Raw genomic sequence first — 15,280 nt, forward strand, 5'->3', positions numbered from 1 at the left:
ACCAGAAAAATTATCGCATGTGATTTGAGCAGTTACCAGAGTTGGGACACGCCCCGAGGATCTTTAAACAAAAAGCTGCCAGTGTCTGCAACAGCAGCTAAAATGGAAAGCAAAGAGAAACAAGCGTCTTCAATTTTAAATGGGAAAGACACTTCAAAGCTCCATCCTGCAACTGCATCCACACAGACAGACCCTTGTATCTCTGGAGTGCCCTACTGAAGTCAGAGGTCTGCCCAAGCAGATGCAGTTGCAGGATCAGAGCCCAAGCCATTTTGAGCTAAATTCTCCTCTCAAATGCACAATTGCAACGTCCATTGAATTCAATAGGGTTACGTGGGAGTGGACTAATTGGGAACAGAACATGGTCCATTACTGCTTTCAGTCTTTGTATAAGACGTGGTGATGCACTCTTCAGTTGTTGCTGTATTTGTACAGGATCTAGGGACGAAAAGCTTAGACCCTTGGTGAGCTAGTTTGAGAAAATGGCTCTCAACGTTACGCTAAGATGAACTAGAATTAGTCTGGGGAATGTTTTCTTGTTTCTGATGCTCTTGTAAATGTATCGTTCACATGAGCATATCTTGGGGAAATGAAATAAGGTGCTCACATTTATTCAGTGAAGATCACAGAACCATATGGTATTAAAATAAAAAAGGTAAAAAAAATTGTAATTATTGACATGCCGATCAGTAGCCCAATCTATCTCCCACTGAAGTCAGTGATAAAACTTTCATTGAGCTCAGTGTAGCAGGATCAGACCTTAGATTCATGTATTTTCTTCTATATAATAGTATCTTTTATGTATTTTAGGGATTCTTTAATTTGGCCCTTCTCATGGAAGAGGGTAATTCCATTCCTCCCTACATTTTAGATCACTTAGAGATTAACAGGACTCTCCGGTCTAATAATATTTCCATCCTTCAGGAGCTTTATCAAAGGTGAGTTTATATATTCATCTTTCAGTACCAAGAGCTAGAATTCTTATCTTTACTCACATTATTACTTGTTGCATATATCACTGGGACTAGTTGAGTACTCTGATCCCACATTGGAGCTTTAAATTTTACTGCCAAACTAGGCTCTAGCAATTTGTACCTGTTCCATTTGTAAAATGCCGAAGATAGGCTTTTAACTGCAAATATGAGAAATAATATAGAGTACTGAATTAGGAACGCTTCCATTTATTTCTGCTCGTTTTGCTATGACATGCTGACATGTCTGCTTTCACTTTGGAAATTCTGGCTTTTCTTCAAGTGTCCTTTGCATATTCCCACTCACGCGATGCACTAGTGTATGCAGCTCAGACAGTGGAACCTTCTCGTAGCAGTGCTTGTTAGCACGCACACATGCCCCTCCTGCTCCTCTCCTCTGTGTTCCTGAACATTCTGAGGGCAGGGCTTGTCATAGTATAATTCCCAAATCTGAACCTTAGCGTCCAAAAATGGGTACTAGCGTGAATTTTCCTAAGCTTAATTACCAGCTTAGATCTGATAGGCTGCCACTCAAGACTTAGGTAGAGCGCCTGATAGACTCTGGTCTCCCCAAACCCTTCCCTGGGGACCCCCAAGACCCAGATTCCCTGAGTCTCACAACAAAGGGGAATAAACCATTTCCCTTCCCCTCTCCTTTCTTCCCCGGAGAGAGATACAGAGATAAACACAGAGAGCAGGTTTTTCTTCGCTTCTCCCTTTCCTTTCTCCCACCAATTCCCTGGTGAGTGCAGACTCCCTTCCCTGGAGTCTTACAAAAGATAACCAAAAAATTAACTAGATTCTAAAAAAGAGGAAAACTTTAATAAAAGAAGAAAAAACATAAAACTTGTCTCTGTAATCAAGATGGTAAATATACAGGGTTTTTCAGCTTATAGACAATAGAAAGAAAGCTTTCTCCAGCAGAAATACAATTTAGAATACTTTCACCCAAATACACAGTAAAACTCTACCAGCCAGATACACAGTTGCAAATACAGAAAAACAATTAAAAAGACTAAACTGTCTTTCTACTTTTGTACTTACAAAATTGGAACAGAAGATTAGAGAGCCTGCAGGTATGTGTGGTCACTCTCAGAGCCTAGAGAGAACAAAGCAAAACCCCAAAACTACAAACAAAGGCTTCCCTCAACCCAGATTTGAAAGTATCTTGTCTCCTGATTGGTCCTCTGGTCAGGTGTTGCAGGTCACTGTTTGTTAACCCTTTACAGGTGAAAGAGACATTAACCCTTAGCTATCTGTTTATGACAGGGCTATAGAAAAGGGGGGTGCGGTGCTCCCTCAGTTATTTCCAGCTGCAGCAGCGGACAAATGTGAACCTCTCCAGTTCCATTCAACCTGGATTCTTCTCTCTAAAACAACTCAGTGCCTTAGCTTAGTGTAGTGTCAGTGTTAGTGGTTAGATTTTTATTCTTAGGATGAAAGCAGCGAAGAGTCCTGTGTCACCTTATAGACTAACAGACATATTGGAGCATGAGCTTTCATGGGTGCATGGATCCGACGAAGTGGGTATTCACCCACGAAAGCTCATGCTCCAATACGTCTGTTAGTCTATAAGGTGCCACAGGACTCTTCACTGCTTTTACAGATCCAGACTAACACGGCTACCCCCGATACTATTCTTAGGATAGTTAGTTAAGCCTTCGGTTCTGACTATAAGTTCCATGGTGGTTCTGAAAGCTAAGAGACCTAGCTTCAAAAGATGCCTGTCTTGTCCAGCAGTCTTCCTGGTGTCAGATGCCCATACCAGATGCATGGCATGCCTCAGAGAAGGCACTCTCCTTCAAGGTGCTCCATCTGCAGAACATTTACCCAAGAACTTAGAAGGAGCACTAGAACAGGCTGCAAGCCTTATTGCTGCAAGAAGCTCTGGCTGCAAAGCCTCCCAGATACAACTTATCTAAACAGTCTGTATCTAAGTTGAAAAGGCCAGTGTCAGCTCCTGGCCCATCAGGGACTAAGAAGATGAAGAGCACTATTCAAAAATTTCCAGTATCTGCCCTAGGATCAGGATCCAAGACCTCAGTGCAGTAAGTTCGCAGATGATTGGATCCGATCTCAACACACTCAGACTTCATCAGTGCCAGTCTCCAAAAGTAGAGCTAAACCACAGGAAAAGCCTTCAGATCCTTCTATTTTGGTTCCGAGAAAAACTGTGAGAGACAAGAAGGTTCCCATTAGTAGGGCCAAACCACGTTCAGGACACTTCTTGTATCCATCAGATCCAAATCAGAGAACATTGGGTCGTAAATCAAAGACTAAGATAGATTTTAGCTCAGGATAGATCCCTGCTTCAGAGTCATCCACCACTCCTGAAGTTCACATCAGACCTGAAGATCATTCCAGAGCCAACAGTTGTTTCTACATCACCCATTCAAACTAACCCCAGTCTCTACAGTGATATCACAAGAGCACCATAAAATGCGAAATCAGATCTGTTGGCAGATCTACAATGGACAAAATTGATTTCTTCCCCTAAGGGGGATAGTAGGAAAGCTCCCACTAGTTATAATCCTCAGATCTCCCAGAGAGAGAAAAGGAGGAGACTGGATGAATTCTCACAGATAATATAAGACACCTCCCTTTCTCCCCCAGCACACCCTGTAGCTCTACCAATACATTTGTTTCCCCTTCTCAGTTTTACACGTCCGTCCTGTAGTTTCTCTAGTAATCTGTGTCTGATCCAATTGGATCTGAGGTTGTATCCAGAGTCTGAGGAAGGATCATCTCATGTTAGGTATACCAACATACCTCCCAGTTTCCATGCTCATGAGAAAGAACACACTTCTAGGTTTGGTATCTAGAAAACATGTCCTCCTAAATATGACATGCAGCCTGAGTTTAGTTAGTGGCATGATTGGCAGATACCACTGTAGGCTAGGTGGCCCTACTGGCCTTGACGTAGATAGTATAGGAATGTTTTGAATTCTTGTCAGAACCCCTCTCCGACGAGGGGTCACAAAATGTCTTACTCCTCATCTCCGAGATTCCCAGATCAGTTGACTTCTCCTGTTTTCAAGGTTCATTCTCCTACTGTAATTTCTGATACTCTTTCAGAAGAAGAGGAGGAGCCTACAGCTCAGGTGGACTATCAAGAGTTGGAGCCAGAACTTGATGATGAATCTTTCCTGGATGAAAATATTGGAGTTGCTTCAGTTTCCAATCCCTCTGATGATGCTTTACAGTTCCACGACTTGTGGACAGAATGGCAATGGCACTGCAATTCCATCGGTCACACTGGAAGCCTCAATCCTGTTTTAAAATAAGATTATCTGTCCAATATTAGATAAGCTATTGCAGCCTGCGAAGACAGTTGGTCTACTCCTTCACTTTGTCAGGCTATATTGAAAAAAGCTGACAAATTATATCTATTGCTCTACAAGCTTTCATTCTTTCATGCACACCTTACCCCTAAGTCTTTAGTGGTGGCAGGGTTGGAACAAAGATCCCGAAGAGGGCAATCACATTCCACATCTTCTGACAGGGAGTAAAAGAAGATGGAAGCAGCTGATAGGTATTTTCATCTGCATAGCTCGGAATTAGAGTAGCAAGTTACCAGGCAGTAATGTTAAATTATCAATATCAGTTATGGGAAAAGATGTTCATGTTTGCCAAAACACTCCCCAAAGAGCTAAGGAATCTGTCCAACACCTTGGAAACACAGGGGAAGGCAATGACTAAATATGCTTAGAGCTTCTTTTCATTTTGTAGCTTCAGCAATGAGAATGGTTGCTTCAGCTATCATACTATGCTGACACGCTTGGCTCAGATCTTCTTTCTCCAACCTGAAACCAAATCGAAGGTAGAAGATCTTCTCTTCAGAGGTCTTGTGATTATTCAGTAATAAGGCCAAGGAGATACTGGAGAAGATGAAGGACATGAGGTCTACTGCAAGACCTTTAGGTGTCTACCTAGCTCAGAGGAAGAGGAGTTTGAGACCTGTCTTCAGGTACCATAGAAAATTCTATCCCCCTGCTTCATCATCTTATTGTGGATCATCTTATTGTCATCAGAAAGATGTCATTTTCAGCATCAACAGCCTTCTTCTACTCAGTCACAGAAGAGAAAGCCTTTTAAGCCCCAAATGAAGGGAAAACAACCATCAGTTGCAACATCAAATTCAAACATCAGACCTTGAGTTTGACATGATGATCAGAAACTTCAGACCAACCTGTAACCTCCTTCCAACCCTGCCAACTTTCCCGACTTTTCTATTATGTCAGTGCTCACAATTCCATCACATCCCAAATGAATTCTGGAGATATTATTGAGTGGTTATGCCATTTGATTCGATTCCTTTCCTCTTCCCTGCCGGCATGCCACTTCTATCCCAATTCAGGGACCCTCTCACAAGAGTACGTTAAGATCAGAGAATCATTCCTTGTTGGAATCAAGAGCCACAGAGGAGCTGCCAAGGGAATTCAAAGGACAAGGTTCCTACTCCAGATATTTTCTGGTACCAGAGACAGACTGAGGACTTTGTGCAACGTTAGATCTATGGAAGACCTGTCTCCTTTATCAAAAAATCAATTTCCTCATGTTGACACAAGCATCTGTCATAGCGTTCCTGACCACCTTAGATTGACTTACAGCTCTCAATCTGAAAGACGTACTTCCATATCTGTATCAGATACAGGCATCAAAAATATCTTCATTTCCTGGTTAGACAAGACCACTTCCAGTACTAAATCTTACCCAGCTACTGTCCCGTGGGTATTTACAAAGTACCTTTCCATGGTTGCAAACTTTACGCACAATCCCTCTTCAAAAGGTTAGGACTCATGGTAAACAAGAAAAAAATCTCTTCTGCCACTTACACAAAGGTTTTCTTTTATAGGAGCAGGTCTCAGTTCCCTGGAGGGCAAAGCCTTTCTATTAGAAGAAAGATGCCTGAAGCATCAATCCACTACAGAGGGGCTTCATCAAGATCCCACTTAGAGGCATGTTCTTTCTAGGCTTCATGGGTTTAGCCACTTATGTCAAAACTTATGCTTGGCTCAGGATGAAAAGTCTGCAGCTTTGGCAGATGTTAATTATGGACCAAGCACAGATGGCATGTGCATGAAGTTGACCATTTCAAGTAAGATACTGATGTCCTTGACATGGTGGACTCAACATTACAATGTTCTGAGAGGGGTAGCTTTCAACTCTCCAGTCCTATCTGAAACAGTCACCTCAGATGCCACTAACAGGGATGGGAAGTGCATTTCGCAAATAGACAGTTCAAGGTCATTGGAGTTCTCAGGAAAACCTGGAAATGAGAGCAATCCATTGGGCTCTCAAATTATGTCTGCCTCACAGCCAGAACAGGTAATGCAATTGTCACAGACAACACAATGACACTGGATTATATCAACAAATAGGGAGGGTCTCACACTTCCCAATTCTGCAAAGAAGCAGTTGCATTATGGGATTGCTGTATCCAGCACAACTTTTATCCCATAGCTCTACACCTAGCAGGCAAGGACAACTGCCTGGTAGATCAGCTGAACAGAGATGTAACAGAACTTCATGAATTGTCATTAAAGAAATATATAGATGAGATCCTCACCTTGCAGGGTTGCACATAATACAGTTAGAAGATTTATGAAGGAATTTGTTGTGATGCTTCCTGGGTGTACCCGGGGTTGTAAGGCACCTCACCACCACCTGCCTTTAGTGCGAGGAAGCCTTGTCTGTGCCTGGCAAGGGTCATACCCCTGGATTGTTCTGTCCATGGACCCTCACAGAATTCACAGATCTACTATTCCCAAAGAAACAGTATACCTCAGCTTACCAATTACATCTCAGGATCACTGCTCACCTCAATTTACAGCACTTAGATATGGTTATAGTGAAATCGGGTAAAAGTTTATTTAACAAATAATAGAGCTTCAAGAAGAAGCAAGTAGACTTAATGGAAATGAATCTTTACCTATAAAATAAAGTTGTAACATGCTTTCTAGAACCTAAACTTAATTAACAGGACAACCTGCCCCATAAATGTTGGCTCACTCAAAGACTCACCCCCAGGGTTAAACAGCCAGACCGGCTGTGATGCTCTGTTCATAAAACAAACACACTGGCAACTTGTCCTTTAGGTTAAGGTGTACCTGTGCAACCCCAAAATAGTTCAAACAATCCATTTTCTTCACTGCAAACAGTGTATCTCCTGCTGGTTGTTTTTCCAGAGAAACTCCTCTGGGGACTTTGCAGTCTCTTAATTAGTATTTTACTCAGTCTGCAAATAGGCATCCATTGTGAAGTATCCAATATTCAATTTACATACAGCCAGCCATCTAGAGCATCTTCTGCTTGAAAGAAACTTGTTTTATCCCCTCTTGCTCCCCAATCCCAACTCACAAACCTTAAGTTTGTGTATATATCTTCAGTGTATATATACATAACACATTACACATTATGCACCCATACATTTTCCAATGGATATGATATCCGTGTGACACAGGCTTTCAGTAGAGACCTTATGCGAGACCCTTTGATGTACTATTATGTAGAGACCAGATCCAGGGGATCCATTTAGCCCTATGCCCTGCTGTGCCCTCTGCCTGTGGATACCCAGAGATCCCTGGGTCATACTTGCCAAAATATATCCACAAATAAAGGATCCAATACCGTCATGGTATCTCAATTTACTCCTTAAACAGCTAATGACACTTCCCTTTGAGCCTGTGGAAGACTGCTGTCTTTACCATCTATCTATAAAAATTGCTTTCATAGTAGCCACAGCCTCAGCTAGGTAAATGAGTGAACTACCACCACATGGCACATCAGGTATCGTCTACAAGGCTACGGTGGCCTCTGCCCTAATCCTAGATTCCTTCCCAAGGTGGTACCTGACTTTCACGTTAATCAGAATTTTTTCCCCTAGGGTTTACGCTCTCATAGGGGAGTCAAAGTTGCATATGTTAGATGCTAAAAGAGCTCTGGCTTACTGTATTACTAGAGTCGAGGAATTTCAGAAATCCTCCAGTCTCTTTATTTCATATGCAGACAGCCATAAAAGACACACACTGTCTTCAGACTTTATCTAGTGGGGTTAGACGGGGCATTGAGGAAATCTATAAACTAGCATTCATTCCACCCCTTCTTTGGATTGGGTCATACTATCAGAGCAATTGCTACCTCCATCAATTGCCTTAGACATGTCCCAGTTGCAGAGCCCTATAGGGCTGCTACTTGGAGCTCCACACATACTTTTTACAAAACTTCTCCCTAGACCTAACATCTGTTTGGTGGAGCAGTACTATAATTCCTATTCAATTGGAACTCTGAGTCCCACCTTTCATGATTGGGTACTGCTTGCCAAACTATCAAGTGAGTGGGACTGTGCAGCAAATACCTGAAGAAGAAATGGAGGTTACTTACTTGTAACTGGAGGTTTTGTGGGGAAGGGCTCTGCACTCCCCACCCACATTCCTGGGAATCCTATTGGAATTTTGACTTGAGAAGGCAAGGTTGGAAGGAACTGTGGCAGCAGGAAGTGCCACACCCCCTCTCCTAGCCTCACCTTCAGAATTTGCAGGCACACAGAAGAGAGAGGTAGGGAGGGGTTCATGAGCATTCTTAGGGGCTCTGCTACAAAAAGGATCCACCGACTCAACTGCACCCCCCCGGTGCGTCCCGCGAGTTAGGACCACGCAGATTCCATCTCTAAGAACTCCAATTACAGATACGTAAAAGTTATATCTGTTCCGTTTACTTACAGAGAGCTAGTTTTCTTGATATCACATAAAGCAATTCCCATTCTATCCTCTAAGTGAAGTACAGTATGTTCTGAAAGTTCACTCAGTAATCTGTAACATTGTAGAATCACCTTACAGATATTTGAGGAAGGATGACATAGTGGTTAATGCATAGACCTGTCAGTTAGGGAATGAAAGCTCTATTCCCAGCTTTGCTACTGAGTGGCTGTGCGACTTTGGATAAGTCACTTACTTCCTGTAGTCCCATTGCTATAAAAGTACAAAACAAAATATTCAACACCACTTTTTATTTTTGTTTATAGGTGCTGGAGTCATTGCAATCAAGAATTAATTAATCCATGCTCATTAGCTTTGCTTTATTTTTACTTAAGAGTTTTCTGGAATAACATTTTGCATTCTACTCTGGTATGTATTATTCCATTGTCACATTCATCAGTACAGTTAGAGCCCGGGACCTGCCTTTGTATTGATCTAACACACATTTCTAAACTTATTGCAGATCTACTTCATGGGAACCTTTCTTGTGTCAATATTGATTGCATTTGCAGTGCAATATTTTCAGTCTCTGTCTGGTAAGTATTTTCCACGGTCAGACTGAAATAATCTAGAAAAAAATAATTCTAGACATAAAATAGGGAACTTTAAAGATATAACAGACTTCAAGATTTGGTGCCAGCATGCAGTTCATATATAATTTAAAGCAAGTAATGTCCTATAAATTCAGTCTCTTAATTGCAGGAGTAGATCTAACTCACGCAAGTAGTCCTATTGCCTTCCAAAGCATCAGCATGAGTAAGGGTGTGCAGACTCAGGCCTCAAGCACAGAATAATAATTTTGCACCAGATCAGTAATTTGGAACTGTGTATTGATATTTGCCATTTCCCCCCTAGGAACCATTTCACCATTCTTTCACTAATTTTAACCAAACACAATTTGATTGGAGGAGCATTGTAGCACTCTGCTTTATTTCAGCATCCTAAGTAAGATACTGTTTTTACCTTTTCATCCTCCAAAAAGCTATTAATAGATGTACAAGTGAATTAAGGGCTTTTGTTACTAAGGCCTTGGCTGTTTTTAACATAATTATTGTAGCTTGAAAACTGCAGCTTCCTTTTGTTTGGAATGATAGTCACAGAAATGGGAAAAGATCTAGTATTAGAGAGCCCATCTCTCTGCCAGTGCAGGATTATCCCCACTATACTTTGAGTGGTTTTTTTTCCCCAACAAGTTTTCACATGCTCCAAGTGATCTATCTTCTGTCACTTCCTTGGGGAGAGTATTCCACAATACACCTCACTATTATACTGTTTTCCCTGAAATCCAGCCTAAAGTTTTGGTTTAGGAATTTTTTCCTCCTAATGCATTCTGAATTTTCATACTCTTCATCATACCCAGTGTACGATCCTCATTTTGTAATTCCTCTCCCTTCTTGATGTTCACACCCCACAGATATTTGTTATCATGGCCCTTTGTAGTCATCACTCCTCCAAGTAATACATACTTAGCTCTCTGAATCCTACAAATCACTCCTTCCAGCCCCACGCACATTTCTTTTCCTCATCTCTGTACTCCTTCTTCTTCTTGAAGTACAGTTAACTAGAGTAATGGGAATAAAACACACAAAAAATAATGAACAAACAGTTCAGTAATGTCAATTTCATGTGTCCTATTCTAGTGAAATATTTTTATATAACTAGAGTTGGGTTAAGCAGCAGTAAGAAGATTTTTAATCTATCCTTGAAATAAAGGTTCAGAGAAGTAATTAGTATCACAGGAGAGGTTATGCTTATTACCACTTTTTTTTTGTTACCATTTGTGCTAAGCCTTTCTGATGCTTTGACCATCACATTAGTTACGGAAGTCTGAATGAAACCTGGCACTGATGACTAATTTAAACCTGTTGTTAAGGCTGTGATTATGAAGATTCCTAGTATAGCATTAACTTCAAGAGATAGTAACTTGAATGAATAGATCATTTTCTTTTATAGTCCTTATACCTATCACCTTGTGAATAATCAGACTAATGAGTTTATGACTCCAGGTGATTGTTGCCACCAGATTCAGTGGGCTGTATTCTGCACCCTGACTGAGCTGCATGGGCAGTGGAGCCAGTTGGGCCTCATCCCATGCCACTCAGTCCCAGTGTAATAGTTACTGGGGAGCAACTCTGACTTACACCAATGGGCGGAAGCTCATACTTTACACCAGTACACAGTCAGTCATAGAAGAGCAAGAGTGGGTCAAAATGGATCTAACAGAGTGGAAAATCCCGCCCATTGCTTTCTTTTCTGACAGGGAGGAAGTAGAGAATCAATGTTGGGGCCACATATCAGGCCTCAGTCTCCTAGAATTTTTTTTTCAGTTTAAAGGAATATTACAGACAAAAAAAACATTGTCTAGGGGGAAAGTGCTCCTGATGTGCAATAGACAGTAAATCATCGGTCAACAAAGCTGAAGAGCATGATCAGCCACAAATAAAAAAAGAGAGCAAAGGTAGGCACGTATCTAAGGACAAGACAGTTTTTGATCAGCAAACTATGGAAGAAATATGGACAAAATTATGGAAAGAGAGTTTCCATTATATTATATTTTCTTGCAAACTTAAAAATGTTATCTACTCTTCGTAGAATGGGTGTATGGTGACAGGCTTATTACTGTAACCAAATAAAGTAAAATCGGTTACTAAGGCTATGTCTACACTGTGCCACAGTGTGGACAGCGGGGTTGTGAATTGCAGAATACACCAAAATGTTGCACACAAACTACCCTATGTGGACACTGCTAGTGTAAACTAAAAGATACTAGTTCCCATTAATGTAGTCCTCTCTCTAAAGCTAACTTTTACTTTGCACTAGCAGTGTCCGCACGAGGCAGTTAGTACTCAATACTTGGGTGTGTCCTGCAGTTCACACCCCATGTCATCAGCCATACTGCAGCACAATGTAGACAAGCCCTAAATCAGTGGTTCTCAAATTTTGTACTGGTGACCCCTTTCGTATAGCAAGCATCTGAGTGCAAACCCCCTTATAAATTAAAAACACTTTTTAATACATTTAACACCATTATAAATGATGGAGGCAAAGTGGGTGTTGGGGTGGAGGCTAGCAGCTCACAACCCCCCATGTAATGACCTCGTGACCCCCTGAAGGGTCCTGAACCCCAGTTTGAGAATCCCTGCCCTAAGTGAAAGTACAATACTATCCTAGGCAGGATTTGAAAAATCTCCATCAACAGTTTAGATATAAATTACGTTTTGGAAAATAATCTCTCATAATCACAAATATTCCTTTATTAATATAAAATATACTGGATTATTAAGAAATAAGACTTACAACATATATAAATTGTTCACATACATTCTAAACTTGATTTTGAAAGCCCTGTCCTTTATTACCAGATGCAATTGATATAATTTAGGGACCATCATAATGCATGCACACAAAGGGGCACAGTTAAAGTTACATTGGGATAATTATTTTGACATTTCCTAATTTTTGAATGCTTGATTTTTCTTTTGTGTAGTTTTATTTAGATGTGTGTAAGGGAGCCAGATAGGTACGTGTATACTTTATATACAGTTCTACATTTCAATATTTATTCTGTATTTGTGTTTTTTCTACAGCCAATGATTCTCAGGCACCACAGCCAGAACAATGTCCAGATGTACATTCTTCCACTGAAAACACGAATGACACTAGATCAACAGAGCAAGAGGAATCTACTCTTACAAACAATGTAGCTCAGCATCCCCATTTGATCAGCTGAGGGGTAATTCTCTGAAAGATCGGAATTCCAAAGCAAACATTAGAATGGCATGGTCTTGAGCAGTTACAATACTAAGAGTTCACAACTGTATAGAATGGTATTAACTATGTACTCCATGGGCTAAATCCTGCTCTTAGTTAGACCTGGGCAAACCCAGTGATCTAATCTATCTATTATATAAGGCAGAAGGAAATTTTTAAAAAACCAAACCAAGAATACATGTTGATTATCTCATAAGATTATACGTCTGCATGCATTGTATGGTCTTGTTTTTGATGGGAATAGAAAAACAGGTGAAATCCTGACCCCGCTGAAGTCAGTGGCAAAACTCCCGTTGATTTCAATACGGCTAAGATTTCACCCACGGTATCTAATATTTGACTAAACAGTCTTTGCCCACATTTAGACGCAAGGCTAAATTTCCTGTAGCCCTGTTCGTGGAGGCTTGGCAGCCAGTCTTTGTTTGCTTTGAATGTATCGGGTAGGTGCACAAGAGCAACTGATTATAGGGAGCAGCTCCCTTTACCAAAAAATACAAAAAAAAGTGGCAGTGTCACAGTAAATCAGTGAACAGCTTCTTCTCAAATTCTTATATGGGTAACATAGGAAGGGATTTCTCTCCAGTTTTACAGTATATCTTTAATTGTCCTTGAACTAAATTACTGATCAGGTGTCATTTCCATTAATTAATATGTTTATACACCATTAGTGCTGTGGGGTCTTTGATTCCATGTCTAGAGGTCCAGTAGGCTACGGTAATACAAATGATAATAAATAATAAAAGTGCTAGTTAGGACAGGCAGGATAACAGGATATACGGGAAGTAATCATACAAAGCATAGATCTCATCTGTCTGATTTTAAAGCTGCACAAAGTGAGTGGATGTAGGAAGGAATGACTGTATGTATTCAGCAGGTGTGTGTATAGGTCATAGGTAATTGTATCCATTTATGCATTACTGTCGGTTAAATCTAATCTCTTTGCACTGCTTTATTTACAAGAGTAAATAAAATTATTTTTCTATTGCTAACTGTATGGTAACTGGCTTATTTGTCTTTTTATCTTGTGCTACAGTTAGGATAGTTCTACACAAATCTTGTATCCACAAATTGGCTTTAGAGGATATAATCTGTGCAGGTAATCTCATCATCAAACTGTGATCAAGCAGTGCTCCACTATTTGTAGCATTTTCAGAAAAGCTCAGCAGCAAATGGGGTTTTCCCCCATGGAAAGTCCTGACTTTTCATTGAAAAAAACGAAAGCCAAAACATTTTCAGACTTTGACCAAAAAATCTGAAAATTTTCAAGAAAAGCAGATCCTGTCAGCAAAAATTTTCATTTAGTCAAAAACCCAATTTGTGTCACTTTTTTTGGGCCATCCCCAATGTTCAGTTCAGCAATATCATCACAATATCCATTATTAGCACGAACTATTTTTACCAAAGTCTAGTTATTTTCAGTAATAAAAACTAGAATGGTAGAATTGCTTGTTTGTTTATAAAATAGTACACTTATAGTTGAAAAGCCATGTGATCAATCTAGTTCTATTTACCTAGGGCCTGAATCACAAGAAGCTTTTACCCTGCTCTAGCAACGTAAGGGGCCATAAGGTCAGCATTAATTAAATGTAAAATGTAAATTATAATCAGGCACCTAGTGTATTGTATTGTTTTTATCCATTGCAAATAATTGCTCATTTCTATTGAGCCTGTGTTCAAGTGTAAAATTTTGCAATGCTACATTTGATCACAAACAGTACGCACACACCTTTGGACTTTTGGCAGAATTCTAATATTATATATCAAGGGTAGGCAACCTATGCAAGCGTGCTGAAGATGGCATGCAAGCTGATTTTCAGTGGTGCTCACACTGCCCAGGTCCTGGCCACGGTCTGGGGGGCTCTGCATTTTAATTTAATTTTAAAAGAATCTTGTTGAACATTTTAAAAACCTTATTTACTTTACATACAACAATAGTTCAGTTATATATTATAGACTTATAAAAAGAGACCTTCTAAAAACGTTCAAATGTATTACTGGCACACAAAACCTTAAATTAGAGTGAATAAATAAATAATAACGACTCGGCACACCACTTCTGAAAGGTTGCCAACTCCTGTTATATATCTAACCAAATAAATGAAAACAAGTTGTCATTATTACCCTAAATGCAGACTGCATTATGATATTTGCACTTTATTTAAGTTTGTATGAAAATTTTAATTTATGTTAGAAGGGAAACCAAAATTGGGCTTAGTATGGAAACTAATTATGAAGCAGTTGCTGTTGCAGAACAATATTTGACACATAGTACCTGTTTTTAAAATGCCTCTGTTCTGTGCCAAATGTGCATATGCAAATACTATGATTACATGAAAATCAGGTATTTGTACATAAAAGTGGCAAGTTTTATATCCAGCTAGTCATTGGTGTCAAACCAAATATTAATTGGTCCATACAATTAAAGTAATCGCTTAACCTCACACAATGCAATTGTGGTTTTTTTTACTCCCGAGGGCATTCTGCGCCAAAAATTTGAAAATTCTGCGCACAGTATTTTAAAATTCTGCAACATTTTGCAAATTTTATTTGTCAAATAAATGTGGAGGCTCCAGCATGGCACTGGGGAGCACAGGCCACTGGTTGCACCAAGATAGGACATCACTGTTCACCTCCCCCCAGGACACGGACTCAGCAGTGAGACTGCACCCAGCTCTGACAGTGCAAGGACCGAGCCTGCTCAGAAACACCCCAGGGCCCTGCCCCTCTGTGCCAGGTGCACTAAGTGTGAGCAGGCAAACTCAGCAAGGCAGGATCCAAGTG

The 15,280-nt window shown here is 40.3% G+C and overlaps 1 protein-coding gene across 1 annotated transcript in view; it reads left to right on the forward strand.

The window, feature by feature from the left end:
* SEL1L3 (SEL1L family member 3) overlaps positions 1-13,488 on the forward strand; it is a 70,150-nt gene extending 56,662 nt beyond the window's left edge. Inside the window, exons 21-24 of the mRNA XM_050947433.1 lie at positions 811-938; positions 8,995-9,097; positions 9,192-9,264; positions 12,316-13,488. Coding sequence (XP_050803390.1) covers positions 811-938; positions 8,995-9,097; positions 9,192-9,264; positions 12,316-12,458 — 447 coding nt within the window. The 3' untranslated portion in view covers positions 12,459-13,488. The remainder of the gene's footprint in view (positions 1-810; positions 939-8,994; positions 9,098-9,191; positions 9,265-12,315) is intronic.
* The last annotated feature ends 1,792 nt before the right edge of the window (positions 13,489-15,280 follow it).

Source organism: Gopherus flavomarginatus, chromosome 3 (assembly GCF_025201925.1).
Source record: "Gopherus flavomarginatus isolate rGopFla2 chromosome 3, rGopFla2.mat.asm, whole genome shotgun sequence".
Taxonomy (NCBI): domain Eukaryota; kingdom Metazoa; phylum Chordata; order Testudines; family Testudinidae; genus Gopherus; species Gopherus flavomarginatus.